Genomic DNA, 18982 nt, shown 5'->3' with positions numbered 1-18982 from the left:
AGTGAAACAATGCACATATCACGATCAAGAAATTCTACCTTGCCATGTCATCCAGAGTAAGGAAAATCCAATGATGCATGAGTATCACAATCGAAATACCTCATCCTTTCATTAGAAAGAGAAAACCCTGCAATTTCTTTCCAATTGCAGCTCAGATAAAACAATGGAGTGCAACCTGTCCTTCTGAACTAATCTCATTAAAACATATTTTCTTTTAAAACCCAATTATCCTTCAAGATTTTCTCAACTAGAAACTCACAATGCATCATTCTTAAACAAGGTAAGTATTTCATATTTTCAAACTCATAAATAAACATGTTCTTCATGAGCACAACAAATCTCATAAATCATATAACGCGATAAAACCACATGGCCCACCCTCAGCGATTATTATAATACTACATTTGTGTTTCTTGAACAATGGTTACTTTATTACAATGTTTTAGTTTTAATTATGAAATCCTCTGAGATCGTTGGTTCCTTCAATGTGGTAATTTCTCTGTTTATTCTAAATAGATTGTTTTTATTAGATTGTGTAGCGTGGACATAACAAAGATAATCTATATAAAAATGAACATGTTTGTTTATTAAAACCTTCATAAAATTATAATTAATTTAGCAGGCCCTTAATATGTACTCACGAAATATATTCTTTTTGTTGTTCCTTTGTTGTGATTGTCTACGATTTAGCTAAGTATGTTTTTGCCAACATGTCAGACCTGATGTTGTAACATCTTGCCTATGACATTTGTCCCTGCATATCTTCTGTGAGTTGGCTAAGTTATCTGTGGAGCTTTGTATTGATTACGTGGTATTCAAGTTAGGGTTTTGTTGGAAGCTTCCGTGGACCATTCAAGGAATATATCAAGTGTTGTCAAACCCGGTTCAAAGGGTTTTGATTTGAAGATAATTGTGGAAGTTTTGTCTGCACCTTAAAACACGGTCTGAAGATCCTGTGCAGATTTGTTACTTTAACAACTTCCTGTTTTGTGTATGGACTCTGTGTGCTCTCAAGCCCATCGAAGATAAGGTCTGAAATACTGCTACTTACGAAGACCCAAGACCTAGTTGCTAGGTGTGCTTCGTGTGTTTTGATTAGGGTTTTATTGAGTTCGCACTGAGTGTTCTCTTAGCAGCTTTATGCCATTGTTGTAAGCTAATAATTGTGTTAGTTGTGTGATCTTGAGATCTGTCTTTGTACTCTTGTTAGAGCTCAATCACTGTGGCAGTGATTGAGAGTGAGAAAGTGAGAGAGGCTCTCATAATTAGGGGAAGACTAAGTAATAAGCCACAGGTAGAGATAGGTAGAAAAGGTAGTTGAACTGTGGCAGTTCTGTTGAGACCTTTTGTGTACAATTTCTCTATAATAGTTGATTATCTTTCTCGGGTGAAAACCCTCCAGACGTAGGTGATATTGTACCGAACTGGGTTAACAATCTCTTGTGTGATTTTAGTATTTCTGTCCTTTAACTTGCTTAATTGTTTGCTGTGATTTGTGTAATGTTATAAAGATGTCTTAGAACATCTGTCCTACGGTTGCCAGAATTTGACTTTTGTATTTTGAAGATATAAGTAGCCTATTGATAAAATATACACTTAATTGATTTGCATATCATAGGGTCATAGGGTAATCCATTACACTCATGTTTAGGAATAATAAAATATTTATAGTCCCTTAAGTAAATTTCAATGTAACTTGACATGGGTGTTGATGCCTTGGGTTTTATGGTGTTTTTAGGGTTTTGTCTTTTCTTCTTTTTAGCATTTTGCATTGTCTCTATTTGTGTTTCCCTTTTATTTTGCATTTACATGTGTTTGGTAATTAGGTGGTTCTTTAGGGACCTTTTTCATATTTAAGTATAGTTTTGAGTCTTTAGGTATTTTTCATTAGTTTTGGGTCCATTGTGCTAAAGGGATGCTTGGTATTATGATATTTTCTCAAGCTTGTGTTAATGAGGAAGGTAGGTTAGCTGAAGGAATGTGGAAGATCAAGCGGCTTGGAGCTTTGAATGGTGCAAAGAAGAAGGTTGAAGTCAGGATTTTGGGAGAGCAATTGGCGCTCGAGCGCCCCCAAACGACGCTCGACTGCTCCTACTTACAGAAGCAAGAATGCTGAAGAAATCAAGGTTGGTGCTCGAGCGCCTAGCACTTAGAAGCTGGAAGTTGGAATATGAGGGAATTGGCACTCGAGCGGTGCTTTCTAGCGCTCGAGCGCCCTGACTCATTATGTTTTGCCTATAAACAACCTTTAGTTGTTTTGTTTCAATATCTTTTGTACTTTGTAAGGCTCAGAAGTAGAAGAGTTTCTTGGAGAGTGTGAGAGGGCTTCCAAGCTTGTAATCTAGGTTTTTTAGCTAAGCATGGCTATTGTCATGCTTGGCCAATCTCTTTATGCTTTGGTTTTCTTTGCATGACTTTTCATGTTTAAGTTATAATTCCAAGTTCTATTTCATATGATTCTGAGTCTATCCTTGAATCCCACTTTCTGTATTTCAAAATACACACAAGAAAAGGCAGCACCGAGATTTCACTAAGGGTGTGAGTGTCAAGAGTATTTTTTAGCAACTGCCTCTCTAGGCATTGAGTATTATCGCCTCTCCAGGCCTTGTATTATTTGTTCCAGCCTCTCCGGATTGTTGAGTATTCTTAGTGCCTCTCCAGGACAAGTATTACTTTTCAACCTCCCTTTCTAGACATTGCGTATTGTTTGTCCCTGTCTCTCAATGCATATGAGTATTATTTCAGAACCGCCTCTCCAAGCATTGAGTTTTCTTTGTCCCTGCCTCTCCAGGTAGAACGAGTATTCTTTGTAACTTCCTCTCCAGGCATTGCAAGTATTATTTGCTCAAGCCTCTCCAGGCAGTTGAGTATTCTTTCAGAACTGCCTCTGGATGACCCTCTTTTAGTCTTGTTTTTAGGGTCATTTCTTTGTTAGTTTTGAGTCTTTTTCTTGTGTCTCATGTAGTGTTTTATGCATTCTCGTGCATTTTTATCTTTATTTGAGTTTTTTCTTTGTTTTGGTAATTTAGTAGTTTTATAAGGACTTTTATCACATTTTAGCATAGTTTGAGGGTTTAATGGATTTCCCACTTGTTTTGGGGCCTTTGTGCAAAGCTGATCTTTAAGTTTCTAGATATTTCCTAGCTTGTGCATCAAGTGTTTCAGGTTGAAACTGCTGAAGGAGGAAGGCCAAGAGGGTTGAAGGTTTGATGGATGCAATCAAGTGGAGTAAAAGTGAAGTTCAAAAGGCTTTTGAGCGTGCAACTGGCGCTCACGCGCTCCTGATGGGTGCCTGAGCGCCAATCCAACAAAAGCTTTGGAGGCTGAAGTTTGAGGGCTGGCGCTCAAGCGCCCCTATGTAGCGCTTGAGCGCCCTGGCTCAACCATTTTGCCTATAAATAAGGCTTTTGTCATTTTCTTTGGAACCTTTGATCATTTTCTTACAATTTTGTCAAGTTTAGAAGCTGAGGAAGACATTTGGGGCTTGTGAGAGGCTTCCACCTTGTAATTTCTTAGGTTATTTTACATTTCCTTATATGGATTTCCATCTTTGTATTTCAATTCTATTTTGCATGCTTAGCTTGAGTGCACACTTGCTATAGGCTAGACTATAATCATAACAGAAGTTTGTTATAGTTTAGGGACATGAATGAAATTGATTCTATGCTTGCTACAAGGAATAGAGGAAGGGTTAGGTTTTGTTGGCCTGAATATGTATGCTTAAAACCTCAAATGAATGATTAAGTACACAATGAATTGGACTTAACTTTTAGTTTGAGAGAATTGTTTATGTGAGGAATCAATAAGTAATTAGATAGACTAGAGCAACAAGGATTGGATCAAGGTTTCACATGCATAGGATAGGTAGACTAGAATGGATTAGATGATCGACAACCCAAAACGTTTTTATCATTTGATATTTTCAACGTTTTCACTGTTGCTCTTTTGACAATACCTTGTCCCAATCAACCAAACTCTAAATCAAAATTTTATTGCTTTCAAAACTCACAAGCTTTAAGCTTAAACCCACAATTCTCACTCACAATCCCAGTGGTTCGATATTTTAAAACCGGGTGGTATCTATGCACTTGCAGATTGACCATCACCTCTCTGTGGATTGAGTATTCTTTATTCACTGCCTCTCCAGGAAGAACCAAGTATTAGAAGGACTTCTCCTAAGTGATCTTTCCCAAGACCACTTCTAGTGATAGTAGTACTATTGAGTGCGAAGAACTATAAAGTATTATAAAATTACTTTATGTTCTTTTACAACAAGAAGAAAAGAAAATATGTGACTTCTAAGTTTGTTTCTCCTTGCTGCAGAGGCTGATGAAGATGTCTTTATTTGAGCTCCAGCCTCTAGACTTTTCTCCAGACGTTAAAGATGTGATCTCTAGAGACTGTCTGGAATAACTGAACTAGGTTATGAATCTGATTGAATCCCAATTCAATTCTTGAAAAGTCTCGTGTTTGGATTTGCAAAAGCCACCTTGTGAAGTCTTCAAGTCTTGGTATTTATAGGTCCAGGTCTTCTGTGAGTAGAGAATTAGTCGTTGGTTGGTCTTCACAGAAATTATGACCATTGCATCGAACTGTACTGAGGTCAGTAAATGTGATGAAGGGGTACAGCTCGATGCAGATCTAATGCTTTGGAATGTGCAATAAGCTTAGGCATAGGTCGGAGTTATTACCCCTTTAAGTGACCAAACAGCTCATTGATGGATGGAGCGTTACACCTTTAGCCTTGGTCACTATGCAGTCACGTGTAGATGCAGATGTCGAGACTTCTTTGACTGGCTTCCTTGTGGAGTTTCTTCGATAAGACGATGAGGCATGTTCTACTGATGAGGTATCCTGGCAGTGAATCGCGTCGTATCTTCACCTTTCAACGGATATCCTTCTTTTGCCTTTTTTATGTAGACGATGGTTGTAGGCAAAAGTAACTTGAGGCTTCTTCCTTAGGAAATGGATGGGCTGATGATGTGTCAGTAGACGAAGGACTTCATCCCATTCCTAAGGAGAGATAGAGAGAGAAAGAGGGAAACCTTTTAGTTTGAAAGTTATAATGATTTCCCTTGGTCATTGTGCATTTAATGGTTGCGTGAAGCTCTGCACATTGACCTCTCTCTCTACTGTGTTATCAGAGATCTTTTCCATGTTGACAAGATGTTTGCTTTTTCTGAACACAATTTCTTCTGGTTAACTAGCTTGAGTTGGATGATAATCCTCCTCTGCAAGTTCTCTTTTCTTCCTTCTGCAGACGATCGCTTTTTCTCCATAAAACGATCTTGCTCTTCTGCTAGAAGGTCTTCTAATCTTCTATCAGCAACTCTTCTTTCTGATGTGCACTGTCTTGTCTTCTTTTCATCTCTAATCAAAATCTTCCCGTTGAAGAATTGTACTTTCAGATTTTGGCGATTTCTCCTCTTAAGCCATCTTCAACTTTCTTCCTAAGCTCCTTTATCATCCTAGAGTCAGACGATGATGTTCTTTCTTGAGCTTTGTCTTTTCCTTGTGTAGATGATCCTTACAGATATGGCTTCTCCTTAAAGGGATCGTTTGAGAAGAGGACTAATTACTTAGACTGTCCTTGTTTATCCAAATACCAATTAATGTGAAATTTAAGACAAACTAGTAGATCATAAGTTCTTAGTCTTTGACTATGCTTGTTTGTCCTGAAATTCAACTCATATGAAGTTCCAAGATATAACAAGTAAGTCACATTTGATTTTCTCCTGAAAAGTAAACAACAACGATTCATTAGATTGTATTTAAAGACTCTTGAAAATTGTTATCATTCAAAACAAGATAGACGATGAAAGCGTTTGAACTTAACAATGATCTGCAGTTGGTCAAGTACCTTGAGAGGGTTCATTATTTGATGAGTTTGCTGCATCAAGTGACAATTGAGTTTGTACCTAGAGACAAGAACCTCGGATATTTTTGTGGGAAAGCCTGAAGAAGTTCAATAATACTCTTAAGAGCTTCTGCGAGAGGATAGTCACTACACGATGATTGATGGTTTAGGGGGATTAATGATCTTCTCATAGTGTTGTGGGAATATAACACGACGCCGCAATCCAGTACAGGTGAGACTCCTTTTAGGCTGACTTATGGAACGAATTCCATGCTCCCGGTGGAAATCTATAACTTCTCTTGGAGAGCACTGGCTATGGACGAAGGGGAGAAAAAAAATATGAATTTGGCAGTTGGATATGATTTGTTGGCCGAGACAAGGGAAGAAGCAAGGATCAGAGAGGCTGCAATGAAACAAAAGGCGGACCAGAAAGTATGACACCAAAGTCAGACCAAGAAAAGTTCTATAAGGCAATTTGGTGTTGAAAAGGCGAACAGAGACACAAGAAAACAAACTTAGCCCGAACTAGGAAGGACCCTATAAAATTATGAAGGTTTTATAACAAGGAGCCTATCACTTGGAGGAGTTGGATGAGAGGCGAGTGCCAAGAGCGTGGAACGCTGCCAACCTCAGGTACTACTAAAACTTAGGTGATCAAAGTGAAAATATCAATAAGGGCGTACTATTTTTCCTTTCTGAAAAGAAAGTTATTTAATGAGGCGCCAAAGGATGTAAGTATGAAAATCGTTAGCAAAGAGCTATGAATGAAAGTTTTTTCAAGAAACAAAGTTTAAAACAAAATGGTTAAGGTACGGTTCGTTATGGGGTGGGAAAATCTCCCTGAAGGGGCGGTTCAAATAAAATACTAAAAATATTAATGAACCTTGGGAAAGCTCACATAACAACCGTACTCGTTGGCGATGTGTGGGGTAGCAACTACCCGCCCAAGTCTCCTCGGAATAAGGGCGGCGTTTTACTGAACACGGGCTTGGCAATTCCAAATGGCCATTGGAATCCAAGCACATAAGCCTCGAACAGGGCGAATGCTTCACCAAAGTGAAGTCTCACGTCAGTGAGGACAAGCCTTGGTCAAATTAAACCAAGCCTAGCCTCAGTTACAAAACATACAACATCGCTAAAATGTAACTTAACAATAAATCAAAATATAAATCGAGGAAGTAAAGTAGCAAGGCTAATGAAAAATAAATATCAAAGATAAGAAATTGGCGGGATAAATCTGTGAATGTCATAAAGGAGCCATGAAGGGATATAGTACCAAAAGCTTAAGAAAAATTACAAGTCAAATTAAAAGTAGTACAAATAATGGGCCACGCAGGGCCAAAATTAATTTGCAAGGGAATCCTTCTTCTCACCATCCTGACTTGCGGCGGTCTGATCTTTTTGGGCCAAGCTCCCCTCCTGATCTTGATTCTTCTGCTCCTTATCACCTTCTTCTTGTTCCTCCTCGCTACTCTCACTTTCTTCATCCGTTGCAACTTGCTAAGCTCAAGGTGATTGGGGATCAGGAGGACCGGTAATGCCCTCAACGGTTAGAGTTTTGAACATTCCCGTGACACCCAGATCCAAATCATGTGTCAAGTAGCCAGGGGCGGAGCCAGAATTTTCACACTACAGGGGCCATGATCTAATAAAATCTGACTTGAAAATTTAAAATTTCACATGCATTATATGTACAACAAATTTAACATGTAACTAAATTCTACACATCTAATTACAACACAGGATAAATACTTGGAAGATATCTATTAATATTATTGCAAAACGCTAATTTTTAAGATTACCACCTGACTTTGGCCAAATAGAGGCAGTTTAAAAATAGAGAAATGTGCATGAAACGAAAAAATAAGTATAGGGGTTGTGGAGTCACCAGGGCCACAACCCCTATATGCCACGACTCCGCACCTGCAAGTAGCAAACTCCAGCTTGGGCGGCCCGAAACCAAGCCTTGAGCTGTTTGACCCTCACCAAAGTATATTGGTGCTTGAAATTTTCCAAGGCCGAGGAGGTTTTCTCAAGCTTGTCGGCCACCTTAGCACTCTTCGCAAGCTCAACATCCTTCTCGGTGATAAGTTTTTCTTGCTCAGCGAGTCTCTTTTCCTTTTCCGCTGCATTCGCCTTGAGTTGTTCCAACTCTTCATTCATTTAGCGGATTTTCAACTCATAATCGGCTTTTTGACTCGCCAACTCGTCTTCAGCCGCCCTCAATTTCTCTGTCGTTCTGGTGACCATATCCCTACAGTACATTGCACTTTGATCACGGTCATGGGAGAGCAGGAGGGTTTCACACTCTTTCCCCACAACAATCTCATGGCGTTCGAATGAGAATGTCTGCTAACTAGCGGCGTGCAGGAGAGCGGCGATAGCTTCAGAACCTATACTTTTCATTCCTTTCGCCTCGACGATAGGTTCAAAGTCCTCCACTTTGAAATTTTCAGACACGAAGGTCAAACCATTGAAATTGGGGGCCATAGTGAAAAGGTGTTTGTCCTCCTTTGTTGTTACTTTTGGTTGTCTTGCATTTTGTCCAAAACAACCTGATGTCGAAGCAGATGCTGTGACATCTGCATTCGTGTAGCACTGGACATCAGTCCTTGACTTGAAGTGCTTATGTGTGCCCTGGAAATCTGCTGAAGATTTTAGTGTGGTTACTTACGCTTTAAGTAGCTATTTTATGGGATGATCTTATTGTTGGAATAATCTCTGATTAAGGGATTGATTCTTATTGTGTTTATGATGATTGACTTGTGAACACAATCAACATTTATGGAAGATTGCGTTCTGATTTGCTGTTGTTGGACTACTGCTTCAGCTTTTGGAAAAACCTAGTGTGGCTGTTGAAGCTTATATAAAGTGAAGACCTAAAACGTGAAGTGCACTGAAGTTATCGAGTGAAATAGAACAAGTGTTTTAGGGTTGTGTTTTTGTGCTAGTCCTTGTGTTCTTTGTGAACTCACCTTGCTCATTGATTCTATAAGGCAAGGTTGAGTTCTGTGTTCTTGGGTGTTAAAACTCTACTTGCTGTTGTTCTTACCAATCACTGTGGCAGTGGTTGAGAGAAAGTAAGAGAGGCTCTCATACCTAGGTCGATATACTAGGTATAAAATACACTGGGTAGATTAGGAAGAGAACTATGAGCTGTGGGTTCATGAGTGTCTGTAGTTCCTGAATCTTGAGATAATGAATTTCCTTTCTTTGGGTGCAAACCCTCCAGACGTAGGTGAAGTTTCACCAAACTGGGTTAACAATTTTGGTGTTGTGTATTGTTTATTTTGCTTTTATCCTTTACTGTTGTACGATTGTTAAAGCAGTTGCCTAAGCATCGCGTAGGACATCTGCCATACGGGAACTAGAATTTCAATTGGCATCAGAGCAGGCACCCTGTTCTGTGTGGGTGAGCTCCAGGGAGATAGATTCAGTTCTCATGGATAACAAGGAGGGAGGATAAGTCAATAGGTCACCCATTCTGGATGGTACTAATTATGACTATTGGAAAGCTCGCATGACTGCTTTTCTCAAGTCAATTGACAGCAAGACTTGGAAAGCTATTGTCAAAGGATGGAAGCATCCTACCAAGGAACAGATTGAAGGAAGTTCTACTGTGGCTATTGAGAAACCTGAGGAAGAATGGACAAAGGAGGAAGATGAAGCTGCTATGGGAAAATCCAAAGCCTCAAATGCCATCTTCAATGGTGTTGACAAGAACATGTTTAGACTCATCAACACGTGCACTATTGCAAAGGTAGCCTGGGATATTCTAAAAACTACTCATGAAGGAACTACCAGAGTAAGGATGTCCAAACTTCAAATGCTTACCACTCAGTTTGAGAACATGAAGATGACTGAAGAGGAAACTATTTCAGAATTTCATATGCGTGTACGTGACTTGGCCAACTCATCTTTTGCCTTGGGAGAACCTATGTCAGATGAGAAGCTTGTGAGGAAAATTATGAGATCTTTGCCCAAGAAGTTTGCCATGAAAGTCACTGCAATTGAGGAAGCTCAGGACATTGGAAACATGAAGGTTGATGAACTTATTGGATCATTACAAACTTATGAGTTAACTTTTGACAAGACTGAGAAGAAGAATAAGAGCATAGTTTTTGTGTCAAACACTGATGAGGATGATGATATTGAGTGTGAAGGTGAAAATCTTTCTGAAGCCCTAGCTCTTCTTGGGAGGAAGTTTAACAGATCCTTAAGGAAGATTGATAAAAGGTCAAAGCCTAATGTCCAGGACATGAGGTATGACAATGCCGGATCTTCGAATTTTCAGAGGAAGACCATGATGATAAATCTGGTAAGAACATAGGAGTGCAATGTCATGAATGTGAAGGATATGGTCACATCAGAACTGAATATGCTACCTATATTAAAAAGCAGAAGAAATGTATGATGGTAACCTGGTCAGATGAAGACACTGATGAGGAAAATGGTGTCTCTGCAAACAAAGTTACTGCTTTCTCTGGAATGATTGATGAACCTGACTCCAGTGACGAGGACATAATTGATGAAGAGCTGGCTGAAACCTACAGGTTGTTGCATAGCAAGTGGAAGGAAGCATGTAAGCGTGTGAAGGACCAAGAAAGTGAGATAAAGCAGCTGACCACTCAAAAGGAAAAGTTATGTGAGATCAGCAGCAAACTGAAAGAAGAACTTGAGGAATGGAAATCAAAACTTGAGGATATTGATACTCTAGAAAAGGTAAAATTAATGGGTGTTAATGCAGAATTGCAGGAGGAAGTTACATCTCTGAAATACAAACTTGAAACCACACACAAATCTCTTAGGATGCTGAACAGTGGATCAGATATGCTTGATGAAATCCTAAAGGAAACAAGCAAACAGGGGAAAAGCTTGAAGGGTATTGGTTTTGACTACAAGACTATGAACAAGGAAGGACAGAAGGTTCCAAAGGAATCTATAGCTGCTGCAAAGCAATCAGAGATCAAGAAACCAATTAACAGCTTGTCGTTTGGACAGATGCCCCATCATATGCCTCGACATGTGACATCTCAGTACAAGAGTGTCAGAAGTTCCCCTTGGAGATGTCATTATTGTAGAAGAAATGGTCACATAAGGCCTTATTGTTTCAAGTTGTACGGTTATCCTCAGATATCAAATTAGTCTAAAAACTCTCAGAACACTCAAGTGAGAAGAAAATGGAAACCCAAAGGTGAAGTCTCAAGTCTGATTGCTCATACTTCTTTTAGAGCTTCATCAAGGGAAGATTGGTATTATTATAGTGGTTGTTCAAGACATATGACAAGAGACAAGAGCTATTTGGAAAATATAAGAGGACGCTCCAGTAGCTTTGTTACTTTTGGAGATGGAGCCAAAGGGTAGATTAAAGGAATTGGAAAACTTGTTGGTTCTGGATCCCCTGATCTGACTGATGTGCTGCTTGTGAAAGGACTAACAACAAATCTTACCAGTATAAGCCAACTCTGTGATAAAGGACCTGATGTAAAGTTTAGCAAGACAGAATGTGTTGTTACTAAGGATGATCAAGTAGGAAGTTTTATTAAATGAAACTACCATTTTGTTTTGAGATTATGATATCTGAGTTCTGGTGCAGGTACACTTTCATTAGAGAAAAGTCAGAGACATTTGATATTTTCAAGAATTTGTGCTTGAAACTTCAGAATGAAAAGAGCAGTGTCATTGTGAGAATCAGGAGTGATCATGGGAAGGAGTTTGAAAACTCCAAGTTCTATGAGTTCTGTGGATTAGAAGGAATAAGTCATGAGTTTTCTACACCTATCACACCTCAACAAAATGGGATTGTTGAGAGGAAGAATAGAACTCTGCAGGAGTCAGCTAGAGTATTGCTACATGCTAAAAAGATTCATTTTCAGTTTTGGGGAGAAGCCATGAGCACTGCCTGTTACATACACAACCGAGTAACCATTAGAGCTGGAACTTCCTCTACTCAGTATGAATTATGGAAGGGAAGAAAGCCTACAGTTAAATACTTTCATGTGTTTGGGAGTAAATGCTATATACTTGCAGATCAAGAGCAGAGAAGAAAGCTTGATCCTAAGAGTGATGTAGGATTGTTCATGGGTTATTCAACAAACAACAGAGCCTACAGGGTGTACAATCTTCGCACAAAGACAATGATGCAATTATTTAATGTGATTGTTGATGGCATGCCATGTGAGATGAAGAGAAGTATACTTGTGGAAGATGATGATGTTACTGAAAATGCAGATGTTCCAGTAGTTGACCAGGACATTGCCCCTGAAACAAGTGCATCTGAGGAGGAGGACAAGTTAATCACTTCTAATAAGGCTCCTTCAATCAGAATTCAGAAGTTACATCCTCAAGAGAATATCATAGGTGATCTTCATAAAGGTGTCACCACTAGGTCCAAAAGTCTCATTGCTCATGCTTGCTTCATATCCAAGTTTGAACCCAAGAATGTAAATGAGGCATTAACTGATGAATACTGGATTAATGCAATGCAGGAAGAACTGGAACAGTTCAAGAGAAGTGAGGTCTGGGAGTTGGTGTCAAGGCCTGAGGATGCTAATATAATTGGTACTAAATGGATCTTCAAAAACAAGTCTAATGAACATGGGGTTGTCACCAGAAATAAAGCAAGATTGGTTGCTCAAGGCTATACTCAAATAGAAGGAGTTGATTTTGATGAAACTCTTGCTCCAGTAGCCAAATTGGAATCTATTAGACTTTTGTTGGGAGTGGCTTGCTTGAAGAAATTCAGGTTATACCAGATGGATGTAAAGAGTGCCTTTTTAAATGGGTACTTGAATGAGGAAGTTTATGTTGAGCAGCCTAAAGCGTTCGTTGATCCTCATTTTCCTGATCATGTGTATAAGTTGAGAAAGGCCTTGTATAATTTGAAACAAGTCCCAAGGGCTTGGTATGAGAGGCTCACTGAATTTCTTGTCATCAATGGCTATTGCAAAGGAGGAATTGACAAGACTCTGTTTTTGAAGAATGATAAAGGGAAGCTTATGATTGCACATATTTATGTGGATGACATAGTTTTTTGAGGGATGTCGAACGCGATGGTGGAGCATTTCGTTCAACAAATGAAATCTGAGTTTGAAATGAGTTTAGTTGGTGAGCTAAATTATTTCTTAGGTCTGCAAGTCAAACAAATGGAGGATTCTATGTTTATCTCTCAGAGTAAGTATGCTAAAGGAATTGTTAAGAAGTTTGGGCTTGAGAACTCAGGTCACAAGAGAACTCCAGCTGCAACTCATGTCAAACTAACTAAGGATGACAAAGGAGAGGATGTTGATCAAAGCTTGTACAGGAGTATGATTGGAAGCTTATTGTATCTTACAGCAAGCAGGCTAGACATTATGTTTGTTGTTGGTGTGTGTGCAGGTGTGGTGAAGTCTTCATCGAACGACGAAGGACTATAACTACATTGTATGACTAATCATGAAGCATATAATTGCATTGACCGAGGGTACCGCTTAGATAGGGTACACCGAGGTGTTGGCTAATGACTGCATGGGAAGGGTCATTAGATAAGTGGCAAGTGACTGCATGGGATGGGTCCTTGTCTCGTCTTCCTGGTATGAAGTTGGCGTTTTATCCGGATCATGGTGTGCAGTGAGCATTAAGCATATTGCATACGCTAACACTATAGAGACACATAGGTCCCCTTGAACGTCTTCGACGTTAGTGCATTGGTTGTTGTCTTGTGACCCGTGTTTGATGAATGGATACCCTATGAGGTACGACGTGTGGTTTATGGGCCTTGTGTCTCGCTTGTTGAAATATTTTCCTTAACTTGTGCTACTCTGCAATTCCTTGATAACGTAGGAGAATGTTATTGTGTGAGAATCTTGTTAGGTGTTTATGTTTTAGCCGAGAAATGGTGTGACGTCGAGCTATTGATTCAGAGATTAGTCGTGTGGAGATTGCGGGAGCTTGATGGGAATAGGAAGCTTTCCTTTTATATTCCTTTTGGAGTCTTATGTTGTGATTATATTCGTTAATGTAAGGGTATTTATATTGTTGGGTATTAATTGTATGTGCTGATGTGGATATAAACAAAAAGATATTTAACAGTTCCGAAATGGTATTTCTTTTTGTGAACTCCAAAATATAGCTAGAGCAGTTGAAGTGTCTGTGGTCCTACATCCTCATGTATTACTTAGGAGTGAGATAACTAGCATTAAAGTTGGTTCTACGATATGGTGGGAGCAAAATATTTACTTAGGAGTGAGAATAATTACCATAATATTTAAACAGCTAATAATTCCATATCTACTTAATGTGGGAGCAAAGTGGTATCCTTAAATAGATGAACCTGGTGGCTGCTAAGCCAGGCAATAGGAAAACCGAAAAGATCATGTTCATAGATAAGCTTTGATATATCACTTCAAGAAAAAACATGAATGTAACACAAAGATCTGCACTGCACCTCAAGATATATTTGGTTATTTGGTGCTTTTGATATCATTCACCTTCTATATAATGTAAGAAAATAGAGGCCGTACAGATAGGGCTGTGAACAGATTTCTTGTTGGGGCATATGCTATGTTTGAAGAAATTGAAAAGTAAAGTAGTGCAGCATTGTGATTGCATTCAAAACTGTTGACCAATTAAATAAAAGAAACACTTAACTAGTTCTAAACAATCTCTGGAATAAAATGTTTGTGCTATCAGTTATCACCATATTGATTGGAACTTCCCCTTTTTGATTTTTATTTTGGAACCGGAAACTAAATTGCTCTATCAAACTGTTCTTTTTACTGTCTAGTATTTGGTTTCTAACTCCCAACAACCACAGCTATCACAACCATTGCCTAGTTTCTTAATAGATACATCCTTCATTGTCTTAGGCATAGCACTAATTACTCCAATTATTGGAGAAATCAGTTACACAACCTGTTAGCAACACAGCTAACATAATAGCTGAATTTTCTTCATATTGCATATTAGACACAGCCCCTGAATTACGCTTCCTTTAATCCTCTTACTGAACAACATATGGAAAGAAGGTTTATTTTTGACAAAAGTCTTTGATGAACTAAACACAAGAGAGTTTGTGTTGCTTACCCACTTTCCAAACTCATATAAGCATGGAGTCACAATTTATTTTTTTGGTATTGCTAACCCTGATAAGCTTTTTAACACAATTCGTCCTACCTCTCACAAAAAGCAACACTTCATCGAAGCTAAAATGAGCAATTCTACTAAGGAATAGAATTATGATTGGAATTTTCATCAGAAAGGGAAGATCAAAAGGGGACAGAAAGCATCAAGCATGAGAAGTGCAATTAAATTCATTCAAAACCCCACCCAATTGTACATATATATGCATCTACAAATACATACCTCTAGGGGGAAAATCAGTTGTTTTCCACAATGAAACAGAACCAAGCTGCTGAGAAAAAAATTACTAGCTCTTGCTGATATTTCATCATATCTATTTACTCTAATTAGCTTATATTCTCACCATCTAATTAAAAACACAAATCTACACTTTGTTGAGAAAATACATGACATTAAAGGACTATCATTGCAAAAGAGACAAAAGAGACAAATTTCATGTCCATCAAAACACTAGCAATTGTACTGGTATATTTGTAGACAAATGCAATCATCTAAACACAATTTGCAGCTTCTATCTAGAGCCTGCCATTCATTTTATTCAAATGAAAGTTCACAACTGGTAGAACTCCTTGAGCATAAGGACAATTCTTGAAGCATTTCATATTTCCACTCTAATCTTAAGGAAGGCCTAGTGCGTATGGTCATCGCCCGTAAAACTCCTGAATTCTGTAAAATATATTTTACAAAATGCAGCTCACTTTCTGTGCCTTCAAAACTTGTAATGGAACAAATCCTAAGTGAAGAAAGGCAATTAGGAACAGCATAGGTGGGAATCCAAATCATATCAGCAGCACTTGCCTCCATATTAAGGACAAAAGTTTGAAGCTTTGGACTCTTCTTGATTATTCGTAGTACCAAATGCCAGTTCATATCACTCCCAAACTTGAGCTCCAGGTGAGTTAAATTAGGAAAAACTGGAATGCCATCAGGGTACAGCAATAGCTAAAAAGAGAAATCAGAAAGATTAGTAACATTTTGTAAAAGTAAAAGCCAGGCAATTATTAAGTATTAACCCTCACACTCACACATTCAAACCTTGTCAATGCGAAGAAACTCCACATTACAAATTGCTTTCAGCGGAATGTCGAAAGCAATGCAATATATATCTGCCCTGACCAACTTAGATAATCTTTTAACATTCTTATTACTAGTAGGAGTAGAAGAGACTCCATTGAAAAATAAATAGTACACTTCCAAATTCTCAAGAATTGGACACCCAGAAAGAAGTTCCACAAGATTCTTCTCTTCTGGAAAACCAATATCATTCAAATACATAGACTTCAGTTTGGGAAGGTCAACAGAAGAAAACACATCCACATCCAACCCCACCAACTTGAGAACAACCAGAGTTTCACAACTGAAAATGCAGCTCCTCAATTTCAATAGAGAAACTTTAGATGGCAGCTGAATGGGTTCATTAGCATTTCTAGCGAGCATGGTGTTACATATGAACTTCTGAAAGCAAACATAGGAATAGGAATTGTTGTTGATGAGATAGCTTTGATCGTCAAAGTAGAGGCTAGGAACTGAACGCCACAGTGGTTTCCATCTCTTTGAAAGAAGAGAAGTGGAAACAACATCTTGAGTCGGGAGAAAAGAGAGAATGTTGCAAATGACATCGTCGGGTAACATGCTGATCCTGTCCGCCATTGTTATTCGACTTCAGTTTACACAACCAGAACGCAATGTGATGAGACTTGAGAGTGAGAAACAGAGAAAAGAGGTTGACCTCGCCGCCGCAGCTGCCGCGGTGCTTCGACGACGGTGAACAGAAGCCTTGGGGCCGGGGAGTACTGCTACGTCGAGGGGAAGCAGATGAGAGAAGAGGGAGGTTTCTTGTGTTGTAGGGTTTCTTGTTGCTTTTCTTTCAGTCTTATTTACCTCACTTATTGGGCTGGTCTGTGCAAGTCAGATCTCTCTTTTTATTGGGCTTTCTTGTTTACATCCTTATTTAATACGTTACAATTATACCCTTCATTTAAAATTGAAAAATTATTAGAATTAATAAAAGAGATTAAGGGCATAATACGAAGTTAGATAGAAATATTGATAAAACAAGAACATTAATTGTTGTTTCTTAATAATACTTGGGTCCACCTAATATGCACCACTTTTTAGTGGTGTAACTTTGCACCACTATGTTAATTGTCCATTTTATCCCTGTTCAAAAAATTAATCCCATCAAAATCCACCCGATAATACCAATATTTTTTTCTTTTTATAAAATAATTTTTTTAACAGGGGTAAAATGGACAATTGGTATAGTGGTGCAAGGTTGCACCACTAAAAAGTGGTGCATATTAGGTGGCACCATAATACTTATGCAACAATATTAAAGTATCAGTAGTTATAAAGGAACCGAGAAATTATTATTTAATTAACACTAAAATTTGTTGATCACCATTGGTCTAAATTTTATGTATTACGGTAAAACTCTATCACATAAAAAAAAATGTTTTTATGTTTCCGAATAATAGCTTAAGTGGTAAGAGTTAGGGGACATATGAGTTGGGATGAGGAAGGTCTACGAATCAATTACTAGAGTATGCAATTTATTTTTTTGATGTAAAAAAAAGTATGTTTTTTACCCCTCTGCTCAATAAATAAATATTTAAATAAAGATAAAAAGAATGCAAATTGTTATATGTGATCAAAAAGACATCATGCATAGCGTGAGGGAGTGTCTGCATTCTATAAAGAGATTTGATGAGCCTTGAGTGTAGTTGAGTTGAAAGAATTTTATGCACACGCGCGTACTTAATTACTTGGCTGGTTTTGCATAGTGAAAGGCCCTATGCTTTCCTATTGTTGCGGTTTTTTGGAGTTTATAGAAATGGCGTAATAACATGAATTTTAAAAACAAAAAAAAAACATGAATTTTGAAGACTGTCCTTGAAACTTTATTTGTGATTAAAGCTTCATTTATAGTACCTTACTTCATGTGGGGGTTTGATGTTCTTGCTCAGTCGGGGGAAGATGGAAACCACCTCGTGTTGCTTCTGTGAAGCTTAATGTGGACGACGGCTACTAATCTAATAATGATGGACTCATGGAGATCTCGGTGGTGTTGTTCACAATGAGAGGGATGTTTGGGTGAAAGGATTCTATGGTGAGTTTTCAAGTATTGATGATTCTTTATGGTTGGCTTTCAAGGCCTTTCTTTGTAATATTGCATGTTTATCATGTGATTTGTGAATTTGGTTGCGGAGAAGTTGTTGGTCTTATTTCATATCAACAACTCTCTAGATTGGTGAGTTTTCAAGTATTGGTGATTCTTTATTTGCTTAAGTGTTGGATTTCAAGCTTCATTTGTTTTTTATAAAAAAGGAATGAAGTCTGTAAAGCAAAACTTATCTTACGTAACAATTAAATCTTAACAAATATTTTATGCTCGTTATGCATTGATGGTGTATTTGATGACTTATGGCCATATTACAAGTTTTTTTTTTTAAATAAAAACTTATTTGATGGAGTATAAGGTGCTTGCAGCAAAGGTTCTAGCCTTCTATGCACCGAACACAAAATGTTCTCTCATACATTTTGTACTGTTTTGCTACAACCTCTCATCCTTTTCCTATCTAACTTAAAAGTTTTAATAAAGAAATATTGTTTACGTAAAAAGTTTTAATAAGAAAATTGTCTTTTTACCTAAAAGACATCACTTTCAAATTAATAATGTTCCTTTCACACCTCTCTTTGAGGTGGAAAGAAGTGGAATGATGAGAGAGATAGGAAGAAAAGAAAAAGTAAGAGAAAGAAAGTATGAGATGTGATAGATAATAAGAGGAGAGAGATAGAAATAAAAATAGGTGAAAATAGAGTGTTTTAAAAAGGAGGGGTGTGTATATCATTGTAGCTTTCAAATTTACTTTAAGCTTCATTTAATGTTGGGCCGGCTCTAGTCATTTTGATGTTGGAACATAAGCCCCCAAGGCGTAAAGCCTAAAAGGCAAAGAGTGGCTATAAAAAGTTCCTTCCACAACATGTTTGGATCTCCATTTGCCC

The 18982-nt window shown here is 38.1% G+C and overlaps 1 protein-coding gene across 1 annotated transcript; it reads right to left on the bottom strand.

The window, feature by feature from the left end:
* Window positions 1-15511: 15511 nt before the first annotated feature.
* Window positions 15512-16627, bottom strand: LOC130743891 (putative F-box/FBD/LRR-repeat protein At5g22670). Its single transcript, XM_057596109.1, has 2 exons — window positions 16013-16627; window positions 15512-15919 (listed from the first exon to the last, which is right to left on the bottom strand). Exons 1-2 carry the CDS (start codon window positions 16625-16627, stop codon window positions 15512-15514), a joined length of 1023 nt encoding a protein of 340 aa, XP_057452092.1.
* Window positions 16628-18982: the final 2355 nt, after the last annotated feature.

This window comes from Lotus japonicus, chromosome 3 (genome assembly GCF_012489685.1).
Source record: "Lotus japonicus ecotype B-129 chromosome 3, LjGifu_v1.2".
In the NCBI taxonomy this organism is placed as follows: domain Eukaryota; kingdom Viridiplantae; phylum Streptophyta; class Magnoliopsida; order Fabales; family Fabaceae; genus Lotus; species Lotus japonicus.
The sequence above is the reverse complement of the archived record's forward strand: the minus strand, read 5'-3'. Positions and strand labels throughout refer to the sequence as shown.